The 26,403-nt window shown below is 37.5% G+C and overlaps 1 protein-coding gene across 3 annotated transcripts; it reads right to left on the bottom strand.

Annotated features, from left to right (window-relative positions):
- Window positions 1-26,371, bottom strand: COQ3 (coenzyme Q3, methyltransferase). 3 transcript variants are annotated; one of them, XM_027090020.1, is made up of 7 exons: window positions 23,321-26,371; window positions 14,064-14,190; window positions 10,973-11,125; window positions 8,325-8,424; window positions 4,584-4,826; window positions 1,481-1,640; window positions 1-290 (listed from the first exon to the last, which is right to left on the bottom strand). In XM_027090020.1, exons 1-7 carry the CDS (start codon window positions 23,430-23,432, stop codon window positions 70-72), a joined length of 1,116 nt encoding a protein of 371 aa, XP_026945821.1. In that variant the 5' UTR covers window positions 23,433-26,371; the 3' UTR covers window positions 1-69. The 3 variants fall into 3 exon arrangements, with proteins under 3 accessions (XP_026945821.1, XP_026945831.1, XP_026945840.1); XM_027090030.1 differs by lacking the exon at window positions 23,321-26,371 and adding an exon at window positions 22,459-22,593; XM_027090039.1 differs by lacking the exon at window positions 23,321-26,371 and adding an exon at window positions 17,167-17,213.
- Between the last annotated feature and the right edge of the window lie 32 nt (window positions 26,372-26,403).

Raw genomic sequence — 26,403 nt, 5'->3', positions numbered from 1 at the left:
AATGGTATATTTTGTGTATTTGTAAACATCAGACTTTCAAGCCATTTTACTACAGTCCTTAGAAACAATTCATTTCTTCAGCTCTTCATGCACACCTGAGTTGGTGGAGGTTTCAATTCGGAGCTCTTCTGTTTCCTCCTTTAAAGCAAACTCGGCAGGAGCTGGGTGTTCCTGCATGCTGGATTTCACGGCATGAGCTGCATAATTAAGGCTGGTGTTTTTACTCCAATGCCAGTAACCTGAGAAGGGGTTGTAGAGCATTCCTGCCACAGTTTGAACTGACAGACCGTCTGAGAAAAAAAAATATCAGACAGAGCATATTTAATAAATATTTACCTTCCACATGCCAAGAGTCCCATGCAACTCTCCAAATTAAAAAAGGATTCCTAACTCAATAGGCACAAATACTTTGTAGCCATGTACAGCTCATTCTTTACTGCAGCAGAACATAAACTCTAGCACGGTATTTGGGATTTGGTAAGTACTCAATAAATGTTAGCTGTTTTTAGAAAATACCGGCCAACAACTGACTGTTCCAATCATCTTTAAAATATTTTTTCTACTCTATTTTCAACAAAGTTACTTGCAGAGAAGAAATTACCACATTTCATTGGACAGATAATATTATTCCAAGTAAAATCAAGTTTATTGATATACTGTTACATGAACAAAAAGCATGAGACACACATGAGCCTAAGAGGAATACCAAATGCCAAATAAATGAACTGACAAGTGTTATTACTTGACAGGAATTCAACAGGTAAATCAAGTGCTCACAAGGTGTAAAGCAGAGCTAGGCACTGTGGGGAGCACAAAAAGGAGACAGTCTTGCCTTCAAGCCAGAAAGAGGTTAAGAACACTAAAATAACTGTACTATAAGGCATGCTATAACTAGCATAAAACACTACATAAAAAGTGACGGGCTCCCCTGGTAGCGCAGTGGTTGAGAGTCCGCCTGCCGATGCAGGGGACACGGGTTCGTGCCCCGGTCCAGGAAGATCCCACATGCTGTGGAGGGGCTAGGCCCGTGAGCCACAACTACTGAGCCTGCGCGTCCGGAGCCTGTGCTCCGCAATGGGAGAGGCCGCAACAGTGAGAGACCCGCGTACCACAAAAAAAAAAAAGTGACAAGGAAGTTCAAAATATATCTGACTATGAAGGAAGTAATACGTAAAATAAGCTGATTCAAGCACGGCCTCAATAGGACAAACTGAGGATGTGTAACTAAAAGACAGCCAAAAAGTATTCATTGATCATCTATGATTTGCTTGGCCCTGGGTTAGGTGCCATAGGTGAGAGAAAAGTGGATGTAATACTTAATCCTAACTTCAAGGCGTTTATGATCTAGTTGAGGAGAGAAAACCAACATCCAAAGAATAGTGGCCTATTTCATTAAGTGCTAGGTTAATGTGATTAATCATTATAGGCACATTAAAAGTTCAGTTAGGCCTTGGAAATTGGAAAAAATGTTAATACTTACTTGATTCCAGAATGCTCTCTAGCTTTTCAGGTGAAACAAACTTCTCCCATGTATGAGTACCTTTTGGTACAATACCTGCAATCTGCTCTGAAAATACAATTCCCAAGGCATAGGACAGCTGTGTTTTGTTGATTGTAGTAATGAATAAAGAACCACCAGGCTAAAAAAAAATATGTGTAGAAGTAAAATTTTAAAAGTTAGGAGTAACAGTTAGATAAAGGCTTGGCTTCCCCCACCCTCCTCCTTCCTTCCAAACAATTTAAGTGCAGTTAAGATACACAAGTATGGGGACTTCCCTGGGGGTCCAGTGGTTAAGACTCCATGCTCCCAGTGCAGGGGGCACAGGTTCGATCCCTGGTCGGGGAACTGAGATCCCACACCGCGTGGTCAAAAAAACCCAAAACACAAACCCACAAGTGTGAATAAAATATAATCTACCAAAATAGAGGGTTTTTTTCTCTCGGGAAGTTCATTGTTATGGGCAGTCCACTACAGATGCGTGTACTGAGTTTATGCAACAGTGCTTACAACTAACTCCTAAAATCATACATTACTATGATTTATGTTTATATTTATACATTCTTTTGTACATATCAAATAATTTGTAATAAAAATATAGAAATGAGATCTGGCTGCTCTTCCTTGTTACATGTCCACACTGATGTCTTAATGTGTCAACACTGCTTTCTTTTTGGGTGCCAAGTCTGCCTAACTTGTTTGGTATAGCACACACTGCCCCATGGTTTGTGCAGGCTGGCAAGGCCAATAAGTGTTCTCTGACAAAATCCTTAATGATTAAGGTATGAAAGTGTTTTGTTTTGTTTTGATTTCATTAGTATAAAGAATATAAAGAGATCAAGATAAGAACTTCAGTGAATGCAAACCACTTACGGGATTGTTTAGTCTGCCCCTGTTTAGTGACTATATTTATAGTGTTTCCTGTATGTACTCCCACAAATGGCAAGAACATTAATGTCTCTTCCACACATTCTCATTAGCACCTGATGGAGATAAAATGCCTAAGACCCCTTCCAAAATAATCATATTAAGATATATATGTATGAAAATATCTCAAATAACACTCTAAACCAAAAATAAAAATGATAAGAGAAGGCCCTGAAATATTGGGATGTGCCCTTAAGACTAAAATATCAGACACTACTTCATTACACATTATAACTTTTCTCTGTAAAACTCTAGTATTCTAAAATATCTCATTAAAAATCACTTCTGTGTGGGCTTCCTGGTGGCGCAGTGGTTGAGAGTCCGCCTGCTGATGCAGGGAACACGGGTTCGTGCCCCGGTCTGGGAAGATCCCACATGCCGCGGAGCGGCTGGGCCCATGAGCCATGCCCGCTGAGCCTGCGCTCCGCAACGGGTGAGGCCACAGCAGTGAGAGGTCCGCGTACCGCGAAAAAAAAAAAATCACTTATGTGTCAATTATATCTCAGTAGAGCTAAGGGAAAAATTACTTATATATCTACTCTGTGTTTCATAAAATCTTACTCTAAGGAAATAGTGATGAGCATTGGTCATTTTTTTTTAAATAGTCTTTCCATTAAAGCAAAAATTAGTTTTAAATTCCACGATGCCAGTATCCCTAATATATGTGAGAACTTCCATCCATACACACTGACTGAGACACTACTCAAAAAGAAATAATTAAGGAATTTTCCTTGGAAAATAGGAGGTATACCTAATAAAATTTGTTTTTAAGAGGAAACACCACCAAGAAACTATACACATTGAAGGAGACTACGGAGATATGGCAACTAAATGCAATATGGAATACTGGATTGGATCCTACAACAGAAAAATGACATTAGTGGAAACACTAATGAAATTTAACAGGGTCTGTAGTGTAGTTAATAGTATAATGTCAACTAATTTTGTAGTTTTGAGAAATATACCATGGGCTACATACAGGGCTAGGAGTACGGTGAGGCAAGTGAGGTACTGAGGGTACAGAATCCAAGGAGGCACTCACTCTCTGGGGCATGAAAATGCAGGACTGGCGCAGAATAGCGAGTGCCGCCTTTGACTTTCTGCCACACCTGCCTCACCCCAGTTCCTACCCTTATTATGTAGAATGTTAACAGTAGGGGAGACTGGGTGAAGGGCACCCTTCACCACCCTTCACAGTGGGAACACTGTGTACTATCTTTCCAACTCTTCTATAAATCTAAAATTATTTTAAAAGTATTTTTTAAAAGCTCTATTTAGATAAAGGCTAAGCATTTAATTCTTTTAGCTCTTGACCTTAGGGAGTTACCTCTTGAATACATAAACAATAGAGTTGATATAGTAATAATAATACTTTGGAAATATTTATTAAAAAGAAAATTTGGAACCACCTTCAGAGGACTGTGTCAAATTATATAAGCATAATAATGTAGGGACTTCCCTGGTGGCGCAGTGGTTAAGAATCCGCCTGCCAATGCAGGGGACACACGTTCGAGCCCTGGTCCAGGAAGATTCCACATGCCGCTGAGCAGATAAAAAGATATAGCCTTAAGCCCTACTTAAGTGCCTAGTGACCTTTGACTTAAAGACCATGTGACCTCTGACACCTCAGATTCTGATCTTCATTGGGTCAAAGGAGGTCATAATGCCTGCCTTACCTTCCTCACTTGGTTGTAGGTAAGATCTAATGAGATCATTTGTATGAAGTATTCTTTTATAAGCTGATAACTGTTACACATATCACATATACAGAGTGACTTAACAAATGCTGGCTAACCAATTTATGCTAATAATGGTTTTTTATTTTTAAGTATTAATCCAAGTCAATTTCTTAGTAATTGTCATTCAATGCCTATTAGGTAATTAATCCAGACTACACCAAAGAAAAATACCACTATAAATCTATTGTTTGTATTGCAGTGTTCAGCACCAACATTTTTCAAGATCCCTGGACATCAAGATACTAGATCTGGAAAACCCCAGATATCGAGGGCAGGCTGAGAGGCAGAAGTAATCGCCAGTAGAGATGCTGTCCCCTCATCCTGTCTTCCTGGTTTCAAGTATTATAAAACATTTATTGCTATGGATACATACACAAACTCAAAAGAAAAAACAAATAAGTAAACTCTGTAAGTCTTACTTTTAACACTTGACAGCAGCACTGTATAAACATTTCTAGATCAATCACATGTTCTACAACTTCAGAAGCTACAACAGCATCAAATGTTTCTGCAGTTTCTTCCACAATCTTTTCCAGGGAACACGCTCTGTACTCTATCCTCTTATCCAGGACTGGGTCAAATGATTTATGGTGCTGTGCTGTTTTAATGTTCTCATCCACAGGATCAATTCCAATAACTGAAGCCCCAAGCCGCCCTAGAGGCTAATGGCATAAGAAATCATTACCCTCAGGAAGAAAATAGAACACACATTAGCAATAAAAAGCTTCTCAAAAAGGAGACAAGATTAGGCACGAGGTGTTAATTGTTGGAGATTATTTATGGGTACACGAAAGTTCAATATACCATTTTCTCTAGTTTGTACATGTTTGATAATTTCCATAATAAAAAGCTTAAAAGTGAGAACAATAATCACAACAACAAAACTTATCAGGAACTGCTTAAGAATAGTGAGGAAATTTTTGTCTACATTCTCTAGATATATTTACAGGCACACAGTACAGTATTAACATATTTAAAGTGCAATAGGGCTTCCCTGGTGGCGCAGTGGTTGAGAGTCCGCCTGCCGATGCAGGGGACACGGGTTCGTGGCCCGGTCCGGGAGGATCCTGCATGCCGTGGAGCGGCTGGGCCCGTGAGCCATGGCCGCTGAGCCTGCGCGCCCGGAGCCTGTGCTCCGCAACGCGATGAGGCCACAACAGTGAGAGGCCCGCGTACAGCAAAAAAAAAAAAAAAAAAAAAAAAGTATAAAGTGCAATAAATGTAACATGTCATTGTAAAAAGAGCAAAATTTTCTAATACTCAAATTCTCTGAAGCACATTTTTTTCTCCATAGTTTCTCTTGTGACTGACTAAAAACGATTCTTCGTAGCTAATTCTTCTTTCAGCCTTTATATTCAGTCACTTCCCATGACATGCCCAATTTTTAAACACAGCCTTTATTTTGATCAAAACTGCATAGCATTTATTTTATAACTCTTTAGTTAATAAGTTAAAAGTATAAATCAAATTATTTTAACTTTAGAGATATAAATCTGTAATAATACACGGAGAAGATCATAGAACACATAGAGTAAAATTGTACTAATTTACAGTTTGATACACCTCATATTCTTGATTCTAACGGATGTATTTTCACATATTTTACATTTCCTGAAATTTTATAATTGATGTCAAGAGAAACCAGCGCACTGCCATATGAAGAACACATTTTCTGTGCATATGGAAACTTAGCTATGTATCAAAGGCCTCTGTTAACCTCACTGTCAACTTGGCTGTTATGACCTTGACAGTAACACACACCATTGTATCTTCACTTACATTTGTATCCTGTACTGTTTGCTTAAAATATCTTTCAAGCAAAGATTATGATGCAGCATTTAAACAAAAAGTTATTGTGTTGATAGGATATTACAAAATAGAACTGTAGGGCATAAATATTCTGTCAGCTAAAGCAAGTATTGTTCACAGGGAGAAGTACTCTAGAGCACCTAAGAAGGGGAGAGCCCCCAAAGCAGGCAAAATTCTGTTACGTTTTGATACTGAAGCAAGTGCAAAAGGACAGCTTATCAGTGCATTTAAACCAGCGGAAATTGCCTAATATCTTGGGAGAGAAGAGACAACAAAATTTCCAAAGCTATTCAAATGACCAGTGCTTTTTTTTTAAATTGAAGTATAGTTGATTTACAATATTATATTAGTTTCAGGTGTACAACATAGTAATTCAATATTTTTATAGATTATACTCCATTTAAAGTTATTATAAAATAATGGCTATATTTCCCTGTGCTGTACAATATATCCTTGTTGCTTATTTATTTTATGCATAGTAGTTTGTACCTCTTAATCCTCCTACCCATATCTTGCCCCTGTCCCCTTCCTTCTCCCCACTGGCAACCACTGGTTTGTTCTCTGTATCTGTGAATCTGTTTCTGTTTTGTTATATTCATTTGTTTGATTTTTTTTTTATTATTATTTTTTTTCTGCGGTACGCGGGCCTCTCACTGCTGTGGCCTCTCCCGTTGCGGAGAACAGGCTCCGGACGCACAGGCCCAGCGGCCATGGTTCACGGGCCCAGCCGCTCTGCGGCATGTGGGATCCTCCCGGACCGGGGCATGAACCCGTGTCCCCTGCATCGGCAGGCGGACTCTCAACCACTGCGCCACCAGGGAAGCCCTGTTTGCTTTATTTTTAAGATTCCATACATAAGTGATAACATACAGTATTTGTCTTTGTCTGACTTATTTTACTAAGTGTAATACCCTCTAGGTCCACCCACATTGTTGCAAATGGCAAAATTTTCATTCTTTTTTATGACTATTATTCCTGTGTGTGTGTGTGTGTGTGTGTGTGTGTGAGACAGAGAGAGAGAGAGAGACAGAGAGACAGAGAGACATCTTCTTTATCCATTTATCTGTTGATGGACACTTAGGTTGCTTCCATATCTTGGCTCTTGTAAATAGTGCTGCTGTGAACATTGGGGTGCGTGTATCTTTTCGAATGAGTTTTTTTGTTTTCTTCAGATGTATACCCAGGAGTGGAACTGCTCAGTCATATGGTAGTTCTATCTTTAGTTTTTTGAGGAACCTCCATACTGTTTCCTGTAGTGGCTGCACCAATTTACATTCCCACCAACAGTGTACTACGGTTCTGTTTTCTCCACATCGTCATCAGCATTTGTTATTTGTAGAATTTTTAATGATAGCCATTCTGACTGGTGTGAGGTGATATCTAATTGTGGTTTTGACATGCCTTTCTCTGATGATTAGCAATGTTGAGCATCTTTTCATGTGCCTATTGGCCATCCGTATATCTTCTTTGGAAGAATGTCTACTCAGGTCTTCTGCTCGTTTTTTAACCTGGTTGTTTGTTTTTTGACGTGGTTGTTTGTTTTTTGATGTTGAGTTGTATGAGCTGTTTATGTATTTTGGATATATTAACCCCTTATCAATCATATCATTTGCAAATACTTTCTCCCATTTAGTAGGTTATCTTTTTGTTCTGATGATGGCTTCCTTTGTTGTGAAAAAGCTTTTAAGTTTAATTAGGTCCCATTTATTTATTTTTACCAGTGCCCCATATTTGTGTAAAAAAAAAAAATCCTCACTATAATTTTCTGAAATACTTATATATTTTTAAGAAAGTAAAAAGCATGTACTAGTTTATAATCATAAAAATATTAAAAACAACATTATATACTTCCTGTTTTAAAAATGAACAATATTATTTGTTAAAAGGATAAAAGAGGCATAAGCCCACATTTTCTCAATTTTTTTTTTTCCCAGTTAAAAATGCCATGAAAGTTGGGCTTTCCTGGTGGCACAGTGGTTAAGAATCCGCCTGCCAATGCAGGGGACACAGGTTTGAGCCCGGGTCCGGGAAGATCCCACATGTCACGGAGCAACTAAACCCGTGCGCCACAACTACGGAGGCTGGGCTCTAGAGCCCGAGAGCCACAACTACTGAGTCCACGTGCCACAACTACTGAAGCCTGCACACCTAGAGGCCATGCTCCGCAACAAGAGAACCCACTGAAATGAGAAGCCCACGTACCACAATGAAGAGTAGCCCCCGCTCACCGCAACTAGAGAAAGCCCACACAGCAACGAAGACCCAACACAGCCATAAATAAATAAATAAATATAAAGTTCCCTTTAAAAAAAAAAGAAAGAAAAATGCCAGGAAAGTTGTATATCACTTACCTCCGTTAACAATCCACCACCACAGCCAACATCAAGAATCTTCATCCCAGACAAAGGTTTTCCTGGCTGGTGATCAGCAACTGTTTTTAAAAGATTGTCTCTTTTAAAAAAATTCAAAATATATAAAAACAAATCATTAATTTTATCAATAAAGTCTTAAAAGTGCATAATTTTCAAAGAAATATTAAACTCTCTTTTTAAATAGACTATTGATTTTGGGGGTAAAAAAACTTATTTTCAGCATAAAATGCCATTATGCTTAATTTATAAGATATTTTTATTAATCAGAAGCAGGAGGTTTAAAGTTCTTGAAATAACCTAGTAATAATTATGACTTAACTATTACTTTAGTAATAATCTAAAGAAAAACTTTAAAAACAATCTAGTTTAGATTAACCTAATTTTATTCACTTGAGATATCATGTCACCTGAGGTATTATTAGCTATGTTGCTAGTACTTGCTAGACCCATTTCATATCAGCAACAAATAGGTTATTCTACAGGGTTTAGTAGAAGCAGACTGGAGATCTATATTTGCAGAATTGCCTACATTCCCTTCTAAATTGAGTCACTTTTCATCTTCTTAGTGGTGTTTTCATGATCATGTAAACAGGTACCCAAATCAAGGAAACTTAATTCTAAGATAATCATAGCAATATTTTCCCACATACACAAATGTAAGGACACACACATACACACCCATATACACACACAGATATATATAGCTAACAGTATCGTAAACTAAACTTTTAAGTTGGACTACATACAAATTCTAATTATACTTATATTAAAATAAATGTCATATATAATAAGGACATCTTAGGAAATCTTTTATTGCTATTCAAATTAATTGACTTCTAAGAAAAACCTAGACAGTGGTTAAGTAGATAATTTCAGAACGTTATAATATACAGGAAGGACCCATTTCAAATGAAATCCAATCCACTCCTCACACATTGGCCAAAATGACTTCTTTATATCATAGTTTAGATCACATTGCTCCCTTTCAATGGTTTTAATTATGATCAGAATAAAATCTAAGCTTCTAACCATAATTTGTACTGCCCTGGATGGTCTTTTCTAGTGTGATGTCTAACTAGTAGTGTCACATTAGTTGGAACAGAGTAGTTCTCAACCTGAGCGTGCATCAGAATCACCTGGAAGGAAAACACAGACTGCTGACCCCGCAAAGCAGTAGGTCCAGTGTGATACCTGAGAATTTTGTATTTCTATCAAGATCACAGGTGATACTGATGTTGCTAGTCCAGGGCTAACCTTGAGAACCACTGATCTAGCCTAACAGAATGACATTTCTGCTTTTCTCTGCCTTAGTGTTGCAATGATCCACTAATTCAGTGGTAATAAGAATGTGCCAATATTTTCCTTTTTGCTGCACTGATAAAACCAGCAAAAACCAATCAGGAAGTTCCTTGAGGGCAGTCTGAATCTGATATTCTGTGTCTATCACAGTGCCTTGCCCATGTCAGCTGCTCAAAAATGTTTAATAAATAAATAAATAAATGGACAGAAGAACGAATGAACAATTGATAAGTGGAATCTTGATAAGTGGAGTCTGATGAACCCTTGCCTTTATCTCCCATGGCAAACTCTAAGTTCCTGAAGCACACAGACTGTGTTTTGAATGATAAATATCTCAGTAGCTTTTACAGATTCTAGCCCCCAAGCTCTGTACAAGGTAAGTTCTCAAAAAAATATTTGTTGAATTGAACTTTCTCAGTACTATTACCTGTATCAGAACTGCCTAAAGGCCAAAGATGCTATAAGATGACCTTGATGCCATAGGACCCTAATTCCTTTTCATATGGATTTAATTCTAATTAACTCGATAATATCCAAAAATACTTCAAGTTAATTTATGAAACAGTGTAGAACTCGAGTGATGCTGTTAAAAAATAAATAGTTTCGGGACTTCCCTGGTGGGACAGTGGTTAAGAATCCACCTGCCAGTGCAGGGGACATGGGTTCAAGCCCTGGTCCAGGAAGATCTCACATGCCGCGGAGCAACTAAGCCTGTGCACCACAACTACTGAGCCTGCGCTCTAGAGCCGGTGAGCCACAACTACTGAGCCCACGCGCCTAGAGCCTGTGCTCCGCAACAAGAGAGGCCACCGCAATGAGAAGCCTGTGCACTGCAATGAAGAGTAGCCCCTGCTCGTCACAACTGGAGAAATCCCGTGTGCAGCAACGAAGACCCAACGCAGCCAAAAATAAGTAAATAAAATAAATTTTAAAAAATATTTAGGGCTTCCCTGGTGACGCAGTGGTTGAGAGTCCACCTGCCGATGCAGGGGACACGGGTTCGTGCCCCAGTCCGGGAAGATCCCACATGCCACGGAGCAGCTGGGCCCGTGAGCCATGGCCGCTGGGCCTGCGTGTCCAGAGCCTGTGCTCCGCAACAGGAGAGGCCACAACAGTGAGAGGCCCGTGTACCGCAAAAAAAAAAAAAAAAAAAAAAATTTAATAGTGTCAAACAATGCATATTGAAGAGAATCTCCCTAATTTCTAAAGCAAAGTTAAAATGCAGCATTTTGAACCTAGGCATAAACCGAGAGAAAAATGAACTCAAAAGAAAATGAATTATTGAAAAGAGTTGTATTTTAAAAGATCTAGAATTTCTGTAATGTTACCTAATGAACGGCACCCTCAGGTCATTCATAGAGTGAAGAGGTGCATATACTCCTTGCTCGTCCCACCACCTGTGCGCCAAGGCCAGGAAGGTCTTCACCTCACTGCTGTCTACAGTGGTCCGGGAAGTACTGTACGGTTTTGTCCAAGGGAGTCTAAGAGATCAGAAGGAAGAGCCAGGCAAAAACTGCCATTTAAAAAAATGTAACATGGGATATATTAAGTAGAAAGATATTCTAATTTGCAATTTACTAGATTCTAAATACATGTATCGCTCATTTTTGATGCTTCAAAACAAGTTTTCTTATAATCACATTGCTTATAAATATATACATGTATATGTGTGTGTGTGTGTGTGTATATATATATATATATATATATAGTCACAGATGAAACAAATTAATTTGCTTTCGAAGTAAGTTACAACAAAAATGAAACTTTATAAAACTTGGCCTTTTGGGTCACGTAGTAGTAGTAGTAGTAACTATTTACTGAATACTTACTAAATACCAGGTACTGCTTGTTTAAGAAATACCTATATGTCATACGTCATTTTATTTAATCCTCAGCAACTCCATAAGGTAGGTACTGTTATTATCTCTAGTGCACAGACAAGAAAAGGAAGGCTCAGAGAGATTAAGTGGTGGAGCCAGGATTTGAACTCAGATGCCTCAGCCTTCTCTCCATTTCTACTGCTTGATCATACTAATCCAAGCTCCCGTCATCTCTTGCCTGAACTATTGCCCTAGCCTTCTAATTAGTTGGCCTGCTTAGGACTTCATCCCCCTCTAATCTGTTCCCCACAATGCACCCAGAGTGACTGTTCTGAAATATAAATATGATCATGCTATTTTCCCACTTAAAATGCTTCCATGGCTTTCCAGTGACATTGGGAAAAAGACCAAAATCTTTAGCATAGCATACAATATTCTCAATTATCTGGTCCCAAGTTTCTTCCCTCTCCAAAGTCACTTCCCACTACTCTCTTCATCCTCCCCACTCCAGCCACATGGGCCTTCTTTAAGTTCTTTGAATTGGCCATGCTTGTTCATTCCCCAGATACTCTGGACATGTCATTCCCTCTGCCTGGAACATTGTTCTCACATTCCCCCCTCCCTCCTCTACACACCTAATTAATTTCTTCTCATCCTTTAGAGCTTAGTTTAAATGGAATGTCATCTAATACTGTCCTATTTTAACTCCTCTACAACTCTGTACTTCTTTGTGAGCCTATGTGATTAGTTGATCATGTCTCTCCATTAGAACATAAGCTGTCTTGCTTACCATTTTATTCCTAGTGACAAGCACAGTTCCTAAAACACAGTTGGTGCTCGGGAAACATTTGTCAAATAAATAATCTGAAGGAGAAGCCCCAGAAAAGCATATAATTCACGTAAATATATTTTTTAATCAAGTGGAATCAAACAGGGACTAAATGGGGATCAGACAGACACTACACCAGGTCCCATGTCAAAGTACATGATAGGAAAATCCTTCAGAAGTTCTTGGGTAAAAGAGAATAGGTTGTTACATTAGCGTAGGTAATGCCATTTAAATTTTTACTACGTTTTTCTAAGCTACATAGACTACATTCTATATTGATTACTTAATATCCTTTTAAGAGTTAAATATCACTCTTCTTTAATATTATTTTATGAATATTACCCTCTCTTTCATGCTTCATGCAAAGCCTCAGTAATCAAGGACTAACTTACAGGGACTTCCCTGGTGATCCAGTGGTAAAGAATCTGCCTTCCAACGCAGGGGACGCGGGTTCAATCCCTGGTCGGGGAACTAAGATCCCACATGCCACGGGGCAACAAAGCCCCCTCGCCGCAACTACCGAGCCCACACACCTCAACTAGAGAGCCCACGTGCTCTGAAGCCTGCACGCCACAACTAGAGAGAAAAAAAAAAATCTGCACGCCACAACTAGAGAGAAGCCTGTGTGCCTCAATAAAAGATCCCACATGCACAACTAAGACCCAACGAAGCCGAAAATAAATTAAATAAATTGTTTTTAAAAAGGACTAACTTGGGCTTCCCTGGTGGCGCAGTGGTTGAGAGTCCGCCTGCCGATGCAGGGGACACGGGTTCGTGCCCCGGTCCGGGAGGATCCCACATGCCGCGGAACGGCTGGGCCCGTGAGCCATGGCCGCTGGGCCTGTACGTCCGCAGCCTGTGCTCCGCAATGGGAGAGGCCACAACAGTGAGAGGCCTGCTTACCGCAAAAAAAAAAAAAAAAAAAAAAGGACTAACTTACAATAGTTAACAGTAGGTGGTTGCTCAGTTGAGTAAGAATGATATTACAGACATCCAATCTTAAAAGAGCCAGTTCATTTATGAGAAGTAGAGCATGCACTTGGAAAACAGAGCTCATACCTTAACCCAATGCAATATTTTTCACAAAGTTAGAAATTGGTTTCTAATATATGAATACATAAAGATATTACTTTGATTCAATCTTACTATCTAGAATGTATACTTAACCACCTTATATTTATGTTACACCCAAATCATTTATGATCTAAGCACTGTGTTATTTGTGTCCTGTCATAAGGATATTATGAGTAAGTAAAAAGTAGTTCTCTGAGTAATATAGCCTTGCATTAAAAATAAAAGCTATCGGGGGCTTCCCTGGTGGCGCAGTGGTTGAGAGTCCGCCTGCCAATGCAGGGGACATGGGTTCGTGCCCCCGTCCGGGAAGATCCCACATGCCGCGGAGCGGCTGGGCCCGTGGGCCGTGGCCGCTGGGCCTGCGCGTCCGGAGCCTGTGCTCCGCAGCGGGAGAGGCCGCAGCGGTGAGAGGCCCGCGTACTGCAGAAATATATATATATAAAAAATAAAATAAAAGCTATCGCTAAATATGGATGAAAGGCATGCAGTTGATGTATACTATATTACAAATTTTCTGTGGGTTTGAAATTTCCCAAATTTAAAAGCTGTTGGGAAAATAAGAATATTTAAATAAATAAAAGCTACCTTAATCAAACCACATGAGCTATACTGACAAAGTTTATTAAACACAATCAATACGAAACTATTATTGCACATAATTATGTGAATATTTGCCACAGCAATGAATAAACTTACCTGTAACTTTTCATCCTATTCAGGCAGGCAAAAGTCATGCTATAGGATTTGAAACACATGATTCTGTATTCACTGAAAACCGATGGTTTAATTTGTAGAGTCCAACTGAGCTGATTTTTTGAATAAGCTGAAAAAAGAAAATTAAATGTCTAGAGAAAGCATTGCACAGTATGAATCCCTGATATGCATGTAATTGAAGAAACTATTATATACAGCAATCTTATAGTACAGTTGATAAACAAAAGGGTTTTTTCCCCTTAATTTTGGATTTTACTTTAAATTATAAAATAAAAATCTTGCATTCTGCCATCTAACTCCAATCACATATTTCTGAAATAATAATCATCAAAAATAAGTAATGCCTATGGTAAAGTTTTTCATGCCATTCGTTTTTACATACATATTATGCTGCACAAAATTATTACAAAATGATATTCAAATTAAAACTACATTACCTTTTAAACTAGAGTAATTTTTTTTTTTTTTGCCACACCACACACCTTGTGGGATCTTAGTTCCCCAACCAGGGATCAAACCCGGGCCCTTAGCAGTGACAGTGCAGAGTCCTAACCACTGGACCACCAGGGAATTCCCACAAGCTAGGGTAATATTCATTTTGAGATTATTTATCAAAACCAGCTCAAACTATGTCACTTTCATGTTAGCTACATGAAATGGATTTATATGTATGCTCAACACATTTTACAGAGGAAAAAAAATGTGCACTTATAGGCATATATATCTCCTAAAATAAACAGTCATTCAGTTTATATGTTCCAACTTACACAGGGACCTGCTTTATGAACTAGTTACTCTGCTGCAGAACATTCAGTTGTTCAATAAACATTTAAACAAAGTAGACCTTAGAGCAAAGAAAACTACCAGGGACATTACATTATGATAAAACAGCAAGGATTTACTATATAGTACAGGAAACTATATTCAATATCTTGTAATAACCTATAAAGGATATATAGATTATATACAGGATATATAGGTTATATATACATGTAATAACCTACATATACAGATGTAAATCTATAGATTTACACCTATATATAAATCTACATATATAGATGTAAATCAACTATACTTCAATTAAAAAAAAAAGAGAGAGAGAGAATCCACCAAGAAGACAAATTACTCTAGCAAAAACCAGACAAAAACCAGACAAAGATGGTACAGCAAAGAAAACCACAGACCAATTTCTCTCACGAACAGACACAAAAATTCTCAATAATTAGTAAACAGAATCCAGCAACATATAAAAGGAAAAATATAGCATAACCAAGTAGGATTTATTCTAGCTATGCAACACTAGTTCAAGAGTAGAAAATCAATCAATGTAATCTACCATATTAATAGTTGAGAGAAGAACACACATAGCTTACTAATTAATGTGGACAAAACATTTGACAAACTCCACACCCACTTATGACTAAAAACTCTCAGCAAACTAAGAATAAAAGAGAAATTCTTCAATCTGATAGAACACCCATAAAAATTCTATAGCTCACAAAGTACTTAATGGTGATAGACTAAGTACTTTACACCTAAAGTCAAGAACAAGGCAAGAATGCCCATTCTCATGACTCCTATTCAATGTACTACTAAAAATCTTAGCCAGTACAATAAGGCAAGAAAAGGAAATAAAAGGCATACAGAATGGAAAGGAAGAAATTAAACGGTCCCTATTTGCAGATATGATTGTCTATGTATAAAATCCCAAGAAATCTTTAAAAAATAAAAATAAAAAGCTCCTGGAATAAGTCGGTTCAGCAAGGTAACAGACTACAAATTCAACACACAAAAAAGTCAATTATTTCTATACATTAACAATGAACAACTGGAAAGCAAAATTCAAAATGCTCTATTATTTAAAATCAGTCCAAGAAAGAATATTTCCATTGTTGTATAAATCCCTCAAAACATGTTCAGATTCTGTATGCTGAAAATTTATATAAAACACTGATGAAAGAAATCAAAGACAACCTAGTAAATGATGAAACATACTGTGTTCATGGATTGGAAGAGTCAACATAAATCCTCCCCAAATTGATCTATATGTTTGAAACAATTTCTATCAAAAGAGACAGAATAAACAATGTTAAAAAGGAGAATAAAACTGCAGAAATCAAATACCCAATTCTAAGATTTATCATAGAGCTACAGTAATCAAGACAGTGTGGTACTGGAGGAGAGACAGACTGAAATATCAATGCAACAAGAGTGTCCAGAGGAAAAAAAAAAAAAAATTCACCCAACTGATATTTTGACAATGGTGCAAAAGCAGTTCAAAGGAGGAAGAATGGTCTTTTCAGTAAATGGTGTTGAAACAATTAGACGTCATAGACAAAAAAGAAAATTTTGACCGAAATCTCACATCTTATACAAAACTGAACTCAAAATGATCTAAATGCAAAACTATAAAACTTTTAGAAGAAAATATAGGAGAAGCTCTTCCTGATTTAGGGTTACACACAGAGTTCTCACATCTGAGACCAAAATCACAATCCATAAAAGAAAATATTGATTAAATTGGATTTAATCAAAGTTTAAAACTTTTGCTCGGCAAAACACCTTGTTAAGAAAAAGAAAAGTCAAGTCACAGAATGGGAGGAAATATTTGTAAAACATATATCCCATAAAGAACTTGTATCTGGAATATATAAAGATACTCTTTAAACTCAACAGTAAAACGAAACAGAAAAACAAAAAACCTCCCACAGAAAAACAAAATAAGCAATCCAATTTTAAAATGGCTGCGGGTATTATAAAAAGACACAGACATTTCATCAAAGAAGATATACAGATGCAAATAAGCACATGAAGAGATGTTAAATAGCAGTAGCCATTAGAGGAATGCAAATGAAAGCCACTACATACCTATCAAATTGGCTAAAATTTAACCATCCCTGATATTACCAGGTGTGGACCAAGACATGAAAAAACTAGATCTCTTATATATTGCTAGTGGGAATGTAAAATGGTACAGACACGATGAAAAGCAGTTTAGCAGTTTCTGATAAAGTTAAACATATATTTATCATGCAGCTTTGCAAGTGCATTCCTGGGCATTTATCCCAGAGAAGTGAAAACTTACGTCCACACAAAAACCTGTACATCAACGTTCACAGCAACTTTATCCATAACAGCCCCAAACTGGAATCAATCAAAATATCCTACAATAGATGAATGGTTAAACAAACTGTGGCATATTCATATCATGAAATACTACTCAGAAATCAAGAGGAATGAACTACTGATACATGCAAAAACTTGGATGGATTTCAAGGGTATTTATGTTGATTTTTTCAAAAGGTATATACTGTAAGATTCCACTTACATAACACTTGTGAAATGGCAAAATTATAATGGAAATAATAATATAATGTAATGGAAAATAGATCAAGGTTTAAGGTTGGTGGTAAGGTTTGACTATAAAGGAGCATTACCAGGAGTTTCGCTGTGATTGTGGAACAGCTCCATATCCTGATTGTGGTGGTTATTACACAAATCTCTATGTGTGGTAACACACACACACACACAATGAGTGCATGTAAAGGTGGTGAAATCCAAAGGACTGTAGCTTAGTTGATGGTATCATACTACGTCAATTTCGTCAATTTCCTGACTCTGACAATGTATTATGGTTATGTAAGATGTTATCACTGAGGAATTGGGTGAAGGGCATATGGAAAATCTCTGTATTATTTTTGCACCTTCTTATGAGTCTATTTCAAAATAAAAAATTTTTAATTAAAAAGTATAAAAGTGGACACTACAAAGTGCTTCTCCTCCCCCTGACTCTAGGTATCCAACTTCCCTCTCTGCAAGCAACCAATGTCACTAGATTTGCATGTAAGCCTCCAGATATTTTATACATATTTCAGTTTTGTGTATCAATTTCTCTCTTATTTTATACAAAATGTAGCACAGTATACTCATTGTTCTGCACCTTGCTCTTTCCACCTATCAATGTATCTTGGAGATTTTTTTCATAATAGAGCATAAAGGACTTCCTTTTTTTTAGGTTTGCAAGGTAATCCATTGTATGGCTGTAACTCATCATTTATTTAAGCAGTGCCCTATTTTTTTTGAATTTTATTTATTTTTTATACAGCAGGTTCTTATTAGTCATCCTTTTATATACATCAGTGTATACATGCCAATTCCAATCTCCCAATTCATCACACCACCACCACCACCCCCTGCCACTTTTCCCCCTTGGTAAATACCATTTGTTCTCTACATGTGTCTCTATTTCTGCCTTAAGCAGTGCCCTATTAATGTACATTTATTTAAATTATTTCTAATCTTTTGCTATTCTGAAAACATAAGATTGAATTACATAGGTAATTTCTTTTTGAGAGTACCTGTATGTAAAACCGCAAGAATTGTGTCAATTGGCATGTGCATTTATAAATTTGTAATTACTTTCTTAGACGTTGAACCAATTTGCAATCTTACTAGAAACTATGAGGTTCTAGTGTTGGTTTCCCCACACTGATAATACTTTGATAGTCACCTATGCAGTGTATTATCAAACTTTTTTTATCTTTGCTAATCCAATAGGTGAAAATGGTATCTCACTATAATTTTAATTTATCATGAGTGAGGTTAAGTGTCTTTTTTTAAGTTTAATGGTGCTATGGTCTGAATATTTGTGTCTCCCCCAAATTCACATGTTGAAATCCTGACCCTCAAGGGGATGGTATTAGGAGGCGGGGGTCTTTGAGAGGGTGGAACCCTCATAATTGGGTTTAGTGCCCTTATAAAAAGAGACCCCAGAGAGCAAAAAGGCTCCACCTATGAACCAGGGAGTGAGCACTCACCAGACACCGAATCTTGGACTCTGCAACCTCCAGGTCTGTAAGAAATAAATTTTTCTCATTTATAAGCCACCTAGCCTGTGGTATTTTGCTGTAGCAGTAGGAATGGACTAAGACAAATGGTCATTTATTTTTCATGTCTTGTCTTTTCATAGTCTCTGAACATTTTTCTCCTGAGCTTTTTATGTTTTTAAAATTTTGTTTTGTTTAATAGGACCTCACAGCCTGGCCAAAATTCATTTTAACATCCTCAGAAAGAAAGTTTGTGCTTCTAGGCTTTAGCTCAAGTTATTCTCTCTCCCACCATTTCTATCTGTGTTATTTTTTAAGACCCAGATCAAATATCACCTCCCTTATGACTTTAGGTAGGTAAATGAGATATCAGAGAATTATGTAGACTGTGATACACAGATAAGGATTTACAGTTGACCCTTGAACAATGTGGCGGTTAGCAGCGCCAAGGCACGCATGCAGTCAAAAATCCAGGTATAACTTTGCAGTCGGCCCTCCACATCTGCTGCTCCACGTCCTTGGATTCAACCAACGTCAGGCAATGTAGTACTGTAGTACATATTTATTGGGAGAAAACTCCCCACATTTAAGAGGACTGGTGCAGTTCAAACTTGTGTTGTTCAAGGGTCAACTGTGTAAGGTATTATCATGAAATTGAGCCACAAAGATTTCAATACAGTCCTTGCTCTCTGGTCAGTGATGACCCCAATCTCCCTCTCACCTCCCCTATTTCTGGAAAATTAGTCCCTCAGTCATCAGTATGGCCAGAATTCTTAAGGGCCTTAAAATCTACCTCACCATAACTGAGAGAAACTAATCAAGTTTGTATTAATAGAATGCTACCAATTCCTTCTTTACCTCGAATCTGTGATCATTCTGGTATTTGAAATTTTAAAGGAATGGGGAAAATTTTCATCTAGTTTATTCAAAAAGTCATTTATCAGCACCTATCAGATACCACGCTGACAGTGAACAAGCCCTCTACCGTGCCAACGGCGTGGTTCCAGCATTCATCATTTATTGTCTGGATTACTCTAAGGCCTCCCTGAACCTAGTCTTGTCTGCCTCCGTCCCACTGTCTACACAGCTGCCAAGTGTTATTTCTAAAAAACGAGTCTGAGTATGTTGTTCGTTCCGTAATTTCCCACTGTCTTGAAGAGAAAGTCAATCCCAGGAGGTGTACGTGGTCTTTCGTGTAGTTGTCATGGCCTAAAAAGTCTGTCTTATCCCTGGCCATTCTCTGCCCTCTTTTCCAGCCCTTCATCCACACTGTACTTTTCAAGGAACACCTCGCAGTTTCCTAGAAACCTCCTCATTGATACTCAAGCTGGTCCTTTGGCCACTCCAACTTCTTCTAAAACTGGACAACTTCAAGACAGCTCCCTAAATATCTTGTTTAAGAAGTTTCCCTCATCCCAAATATTTATTCCTTCTATGTTCACTTCCAAAATTTGGAAATATTTATACTGTATTTTTTCTAAATTTCTGATTATAAAAGACATATTTACTGAAAAAAATTATGAAAAGTATATAACGAATGATAAAATGATAGATCACCAACTCCACCTCAGATAATCACTGTTAAAATTTTGATGTATCTCTATTCTCACTATGTATCTCCAAGTTCATAATACAAACTGATTTGTAAGGTTTTTTTCTTACCTTTTTAAAAATTGAAGTATAGTTAATTTACAATGTTGCATTAGTTTCAGGTGTACCGAAAAGTGATTCAGACAGATTCTTTTCCATTGCAGGTTATTACAAGATATTGAATAGAGTTCCCTGTGCTATACAGTAGGTTCTTGTTATTTTATAGATATTAGTGTGTATATGTTAATACCAAACTCATAATTTATTCCCCACCACCACCACTATCCCCTTTGGTAACAGTAAGTTTGTTTTCTATGTCTGTGAGTCTATTTCTGTTTTCGTAAATAAGTTCGTTTATATCATTTTTTTAGATTTCACATATAAACCACATGATATTTGTCTGTCTGACTTACTTAGTATGATAATCTCTAGGTCCATCCATGTTGCTGCAAATGGCATTATTTCACTTTTTTGTGCTGAGTAATATTCCATTGTGTATATATACCACATCTTCTATATCCATTCATCTGTCAAAGGACTCTTAGTTTCCTTCCGTGTCTTGGCTATTGTAAATAGTGCTGCTATGAACACTGAGGTGCATGTATCTTTTGAAATTAGAGCTTTCTCCAGGTATATACCCAGGAATGGGAATGCAAGATCATATGGTAACTCTATTTTTAGTTTTTTAAGGAACCTCCATACCGTTCTTCATAGTGGCTGCACCAATTTACATTCCCACCAAGAATGTAGGAGCCTTCCTTTTCTCCACACCCTCTCCAGCATTATTTGTAGACTTTTTAATGGTGGCTATTCTGACTGGTGTGAGGTGATAACGCACTGTAGATTTGCATTTCTCTAATAATTAGCAATATTGAGCATCTTTTCATGTGCCCGTTGGCCATCTGTACGCCTTCCTCAGAGAAATGTCTATTTAGGTCTTCTGTAACTTACCTTCTTAACACTACATCTAATCATTTTCCATGTGGCTACACATTGATTTAAATCATGTTTATTGGCTGCACTATTTTTCACTCTATTGAGAGTAACAACTTATCAATTCTTTTTTTGTTTTTGTTTTTTTGGCCAGGCCACACAGCTTGCGTAAGCTCAGTTCCTCTACCAGGGACTGAACCCCAGCTACCGCAGTGAAATCCCGGGAGCCTAACCACTAGGCTACCAGGGAACTCCCACAACTTGTCAATTCTATTGGAGGCCTTTAAGTTTCCCAGTTTTTGCTCTTTATAAGGTGATCTTAGTTCCATCCTGACGTTTTTTTAAAGGGGCCTTTAGGTATCACTTCTTTAAAAATTCCCAGTGCCTGGCAAGCAGTATTTGTTAAATGAGTTTCATGTAAAAAATGAACTTAACGTTCTGGTTAATATTGGGAGTTAAATAATCAAACTGTCTTCTACAAGGATCAGGTTCGGTGTGCTACTTTCTTGATCTTATTTGCCAATACAATGTGTTGAATTAACCTATTCATCAAAAAATAATATTGCTGCCTTAAATTCTGAAACATGGCAATATACGTGCAAACAAAACACAAACAAAAGGCGATAACTATGAGACAGCTGGTGTCCTTTCCCGCCGGGGCAAAGGAAAAAGGCACATGACCTTGAGACTCCAGCCGGCACAGCGGCGGCCGGCTCCTGCAGGAGCTCAACGAAAATAAGACAAAGGTCACTGGATACATGGCGGCGGCCCGCAGGCTGCGCTCTCCTCGGCCAGGACCTCTAGTCCTCAGCTATTTTTCCCAGCCTCTGGGTAAGGGACGGTAAGAGCCCAGGCAGAGCGTTCTACGGACAGCGAGGCCCAGGACCTAACGTACAGGTCTTTGGCTGACCCCGCGCGGATTCCCGAGACGGCCCGCCGCCCGCGCCTGCGCCTGCGCAGAACAGCCGGCCCGCGCCGTGGGCTGCGTGCGAGCGACCCCCCCCCCCCCCCCCAACGCACACACTCACCCGCCGACGTCGTTAATCGAGGACAGCCAGCCTGTGTGCCCCGGAACGCCGACCTATGCGCTCCTAAAAATCGACTCCCGGAGGAGCTCAGCTTGCGGCCTCCCCACATCGTGACATAAAGGATCCACCTCTTCCGGTCCCTCCCACAAAAGATCCCCTACAGAAAGGTTCCGAGAGCCAAACTAATCATGGTCGCAGTGATGGGTGTTACAGATGTGTGACTGTAGTTACTTTTAACGCTCAACATGTCAAATTGTGCATGCAGTTAAACTACAGAATGTTTCTGTTGTCATAAACTAACTTCAAGATCCTCCATTATGCCTATTCCTGTATGACCACCTCAAAGTAGCCATCAGTAATGATACCACTTCAAGCTATGTGATCTAGCTTTTATTCCTGTATAGCTCTATTTCATATTAAACAGATGTCTCCCAAGGACACTCCTGTAAGACACTGACCGAAACTTATAATTACAAAAGATCCGAAGCACTTCTTCCCTAAGAGAATTGTTTCCCATTTCAAGGCACTCAAATGTCAGAGGGCCAGAAGTCTATATTGAAAGTTTGTTTTCTGTGAGTGACCTGATAATGTTCCCAACAGGGCACACATTACATAGCAGGAAACTGTTAATGACTCAGGCTAGGCAAACTTCACTTAAGGGTTAGAACAGGCAACCTAACATTTTACTTCTAAATGTGTAACAGCCTTTCCTTGGGTACAAACAATGATAAATGTCCAACATCAAAGACAAAATCATACATTTTTAACAGGCAGGATCAGACTGGTAAAGGGTTCTTTGAATTAGTCAAATTTACTGCTCAGTAATGGTCTTTCCCTTATGGCTTCTTAGTAAAATATTGACCTCCTCCTAAGAGTGGTTGCAGATTTTTCAAGTGGTCTTCAGAGCTCCTCAAGATGCATGACCATCTCTCCAACTGAAGGCAGAAAGCTCTGCACAAAAGAACATTTAGCATGTGTTATATCTGCTGGAGTGACAGATCCCAGGAAAAAGCAAAGTGCAAGTATGATTAAAGTTCTAAGAGCTTGATTTACATGTACTTTCTCTGAATGATTCCCCTCACTGGGCTTCAAAGCCTCTCCACTACATTTTCAGTTCAACAACAAAGGCAATCAGTGATTTGCCTTAATACCAATAGGAAACAAAAGCCTCTTAAATACCCACTAGTTTGGCTCAGAAAAGCAAAACTAGCTTGCAGTACTTTTCTCTACAAATATCAATAAAAGGCTCTTCCAATGACACTTAAACCCAAGTTGTACTGGAGGAACAGCAGCTATAATGCGATGTATGGCTGTTGTGAGATATTTCTCAGATCATCCCCATGGTCTCACCCATAAACGTGTTACAGAGTCTACAGTTTATTTTGCTATAAAACTAAATATCTATTTAATACTTTGAAATTCAATTTTATATAAACTTTTTTCATTAAAGTTAAGGGTTAAGTGCTCTCCTATAGCTAACACAGTTTTACCTCTTTGAAATGATAACACTACTACATCCACTTAGGTTTAACTGGTAAATTTTTGTATTTACAAAATTCCATATATTCAATAAATTGGTAACTTAAGATAATTTTATCTTAACATTACCACAATCAGAATGTGGCAGATTTATGTGTTTTTATAGGAAAACTCTATGGATGACACCTAGTAAACCTTCATGGTATCAATGTAACTCATCACACATGAGTTATTTTAAGGGCTATTAAGTTATTTTAAGCCCATTTTCTCATATAAGGTTTAGACATTACAACCAAATTCTACTTAAAACTGAAGAACTTAAGACCTTAGAGATAATCTAATTCCACCGTTATACAGCTGAAGAAACTGAGTTCCACTGTGATTAAGTGATTTGCCCAAAATATATCAAACAGCAGAGGCAGGACAATCCAATGAATCTAATACTATTTCCACTAAACCATGCTTTGCGCATTTTAGAAACTTCAATAAATTAAAAATACTATTTATACTTCATGTCTTCCTTTGAAGAAACAAAATAACTCAGACATTAAAAAAAAGATGATGTTTGGAAAGTTCACCTATTGTGTTATACCATTAGAAACAGATGCTTTTTTAAAAAGACATTTTACAAGGGCAGGAAACATATACACTGAAATTCCACACCAATCTTTATTTATATTTTGGGGCCTGAAACAAATCTTATAATTACCTCTTTCCAAATTACATTTTATTCTTTTAATGGTGTGGTTTACCCCCATTCCACAAAAACAAGTATGATTAATACACTAGAAATATTTGAAAAGAAAACCTCTTAAGACAGTTTTTATTAACCAATCCAGACCAATGATTGTCTCAAAAAATTAATCTATTAATTTTCTGGTGGTATCACTTTAGAGAAGACTTCATAACCAAATTACACATCTAATTAACTTACGTATAAGTTTTAGCATTCACATCCCAAATCATGGAAGCCCTATTTATAAAATCTTACCATTCAAGGTAAACATACTCCATTAATGTCAGTGAAATGATGAATTCTCTAAACTGAAAACCCAAATATCTAATTATAATACTGATGTATTTACTAATAATCACATACATCATGACTATGTTTTAAAAAATATCTACAGATAAGAAGCTTGCATATTATGGCAGAGTAAATCAAACTGTCAAATGCTACTTTTGGCTCTAGCTCATATCTTGCTTAAAAATGTGCATATCATAGCCAGTAGACTTTTTCTGTAGAATTTTATTCTGAAAATATTATTTCACTTGAGATTGATCTAAAAAACATCTTTAGATATGAAAATGTTATACAACTTATCTATTACAAATTAATCAGATAATTCCGCAATTAGGTACACTGTGTTAGCTCACCTACATAAAAAATATTGCACATTTTCCTTTACTTATCTCAGATGTGACTGATGTCTAAACTATATAGAATTCCAAACTATTTGAAAGTTATTGTGTGAAATGTCAACTTAATAAATATCAGAACTAAATGCACTGTAAAACAATCATTTTGGTAAACATGCATTTATTCACAGTTGACTTCCTCTAGATAAATGCGTAACTGCTCAAAATTATTTAAGAACCTATGTAGAGGTACAAGAGCACACTATTATAAGTCTATTTCTACCTTCATTTTGAGGAAACACTGATCTTGGCAAAAACCTGGCTTACTTTAATATGAACTACTGCTGGTAACAAGGCATACTCTAAAACTCTTGTGACCTGAACCTGCTTTTTCCTTTTTAACTTAAAATTTAAAAGCATTTGTTTTCAAAGATTTATCTATTGTGGCATAAGTGAGTAATCATATAAAGTGGACCCTAAAAGCATTTCAGTTGAGCATTTCAGTGCCTGCAGAGCCTCGTTTTACTCATAAGTTATGACTGCCTTAAACTGCTAGACCACTCACTGATCATAATTTTAAGAAACTGACAAAACCAAATTTTAATGTTATGAAACTGACACAAACCTGAATAATACAGTATTCCTCCACTGAGCTGAGGTCATATTATACTTTAAAAATATAAATAAATATATCAAATTGTGAGTTTTAGTTCTATAGTAACCCCAAAGTGTTTAAAATATGCTTTAAAACAGAAGTGGGAAACTGCAGAATATAGTTCCAGACTTGCACTGCTGCTACTGTCAAACACAGTAATTCCTTATAAATAATTCTAATGGTGCACTGCTCTGATTGATTCCAGCAATTTCATTTTACAGGAGTGAACCATACTTTATACACACAGAGAACATATTACTTGAAAATCCCCAAAACAGGAAGAAAAGTTTAGAAAGCTGTCAAATGCTTCCAAATGAACGTAAAGATCTATTTCTGGCCCTCTTCTACACCCTTATAGTTAAAATTTGACAAAAATCCATGGGTACAATTTACAGATTTTGACAAACTATTAATTTAAAACCATTTTCTTTGGGGGAGATGAGAGGAAGTAC

Source organism: Aethalodelphis obliquidens, unplaced genomic scaffold, assembly GCF_003676395.1.
Source record: "Aethalodelphis obliquidens isolate GAN/ISIS:26980383/991018 unplaced genomic scaffold, ASM367639v1 scaffold3, whole genome shotgun sequence".
Classification (NCBI taxonomy): Eukaryota; Metazoa; Chordata; class Mammalia; order Artiodactyla; family Delphinidae; genus Aethalodelphis; species Aethalodelphis obliquidens.
Note: the sequence above shows the minus strand (reverse complement) of the source record. Positions and strands in the feature narration are given on the sequence as shown.

Excerpts from the sequence above, each read along its gene's own strand:
- COQ3 (XM_027090020.1), bottom strand. The coding sequence starts at position 23,432 with ATGCTAAATGTTCTTTTGTGCAGAGCTTTCTGCCTTCAGTTGGAGAGA. Across the intron at positions 1,641-4,583 it reads GCTGCTGTCAAGTGTTAAAA|CCTGGTGGTTCTTTATTCAT; the intron begins GTAAGACTTACA and ends ATTTTTTTTTAG. Across the intron at positions 291-1,480 it reads AGAGAGCATTCTGGAATCAA|ACGGTCTGTCAGTTCAAACT; the intron begins GTAAGTATTAAC and ends TTTTTTTCTCAG.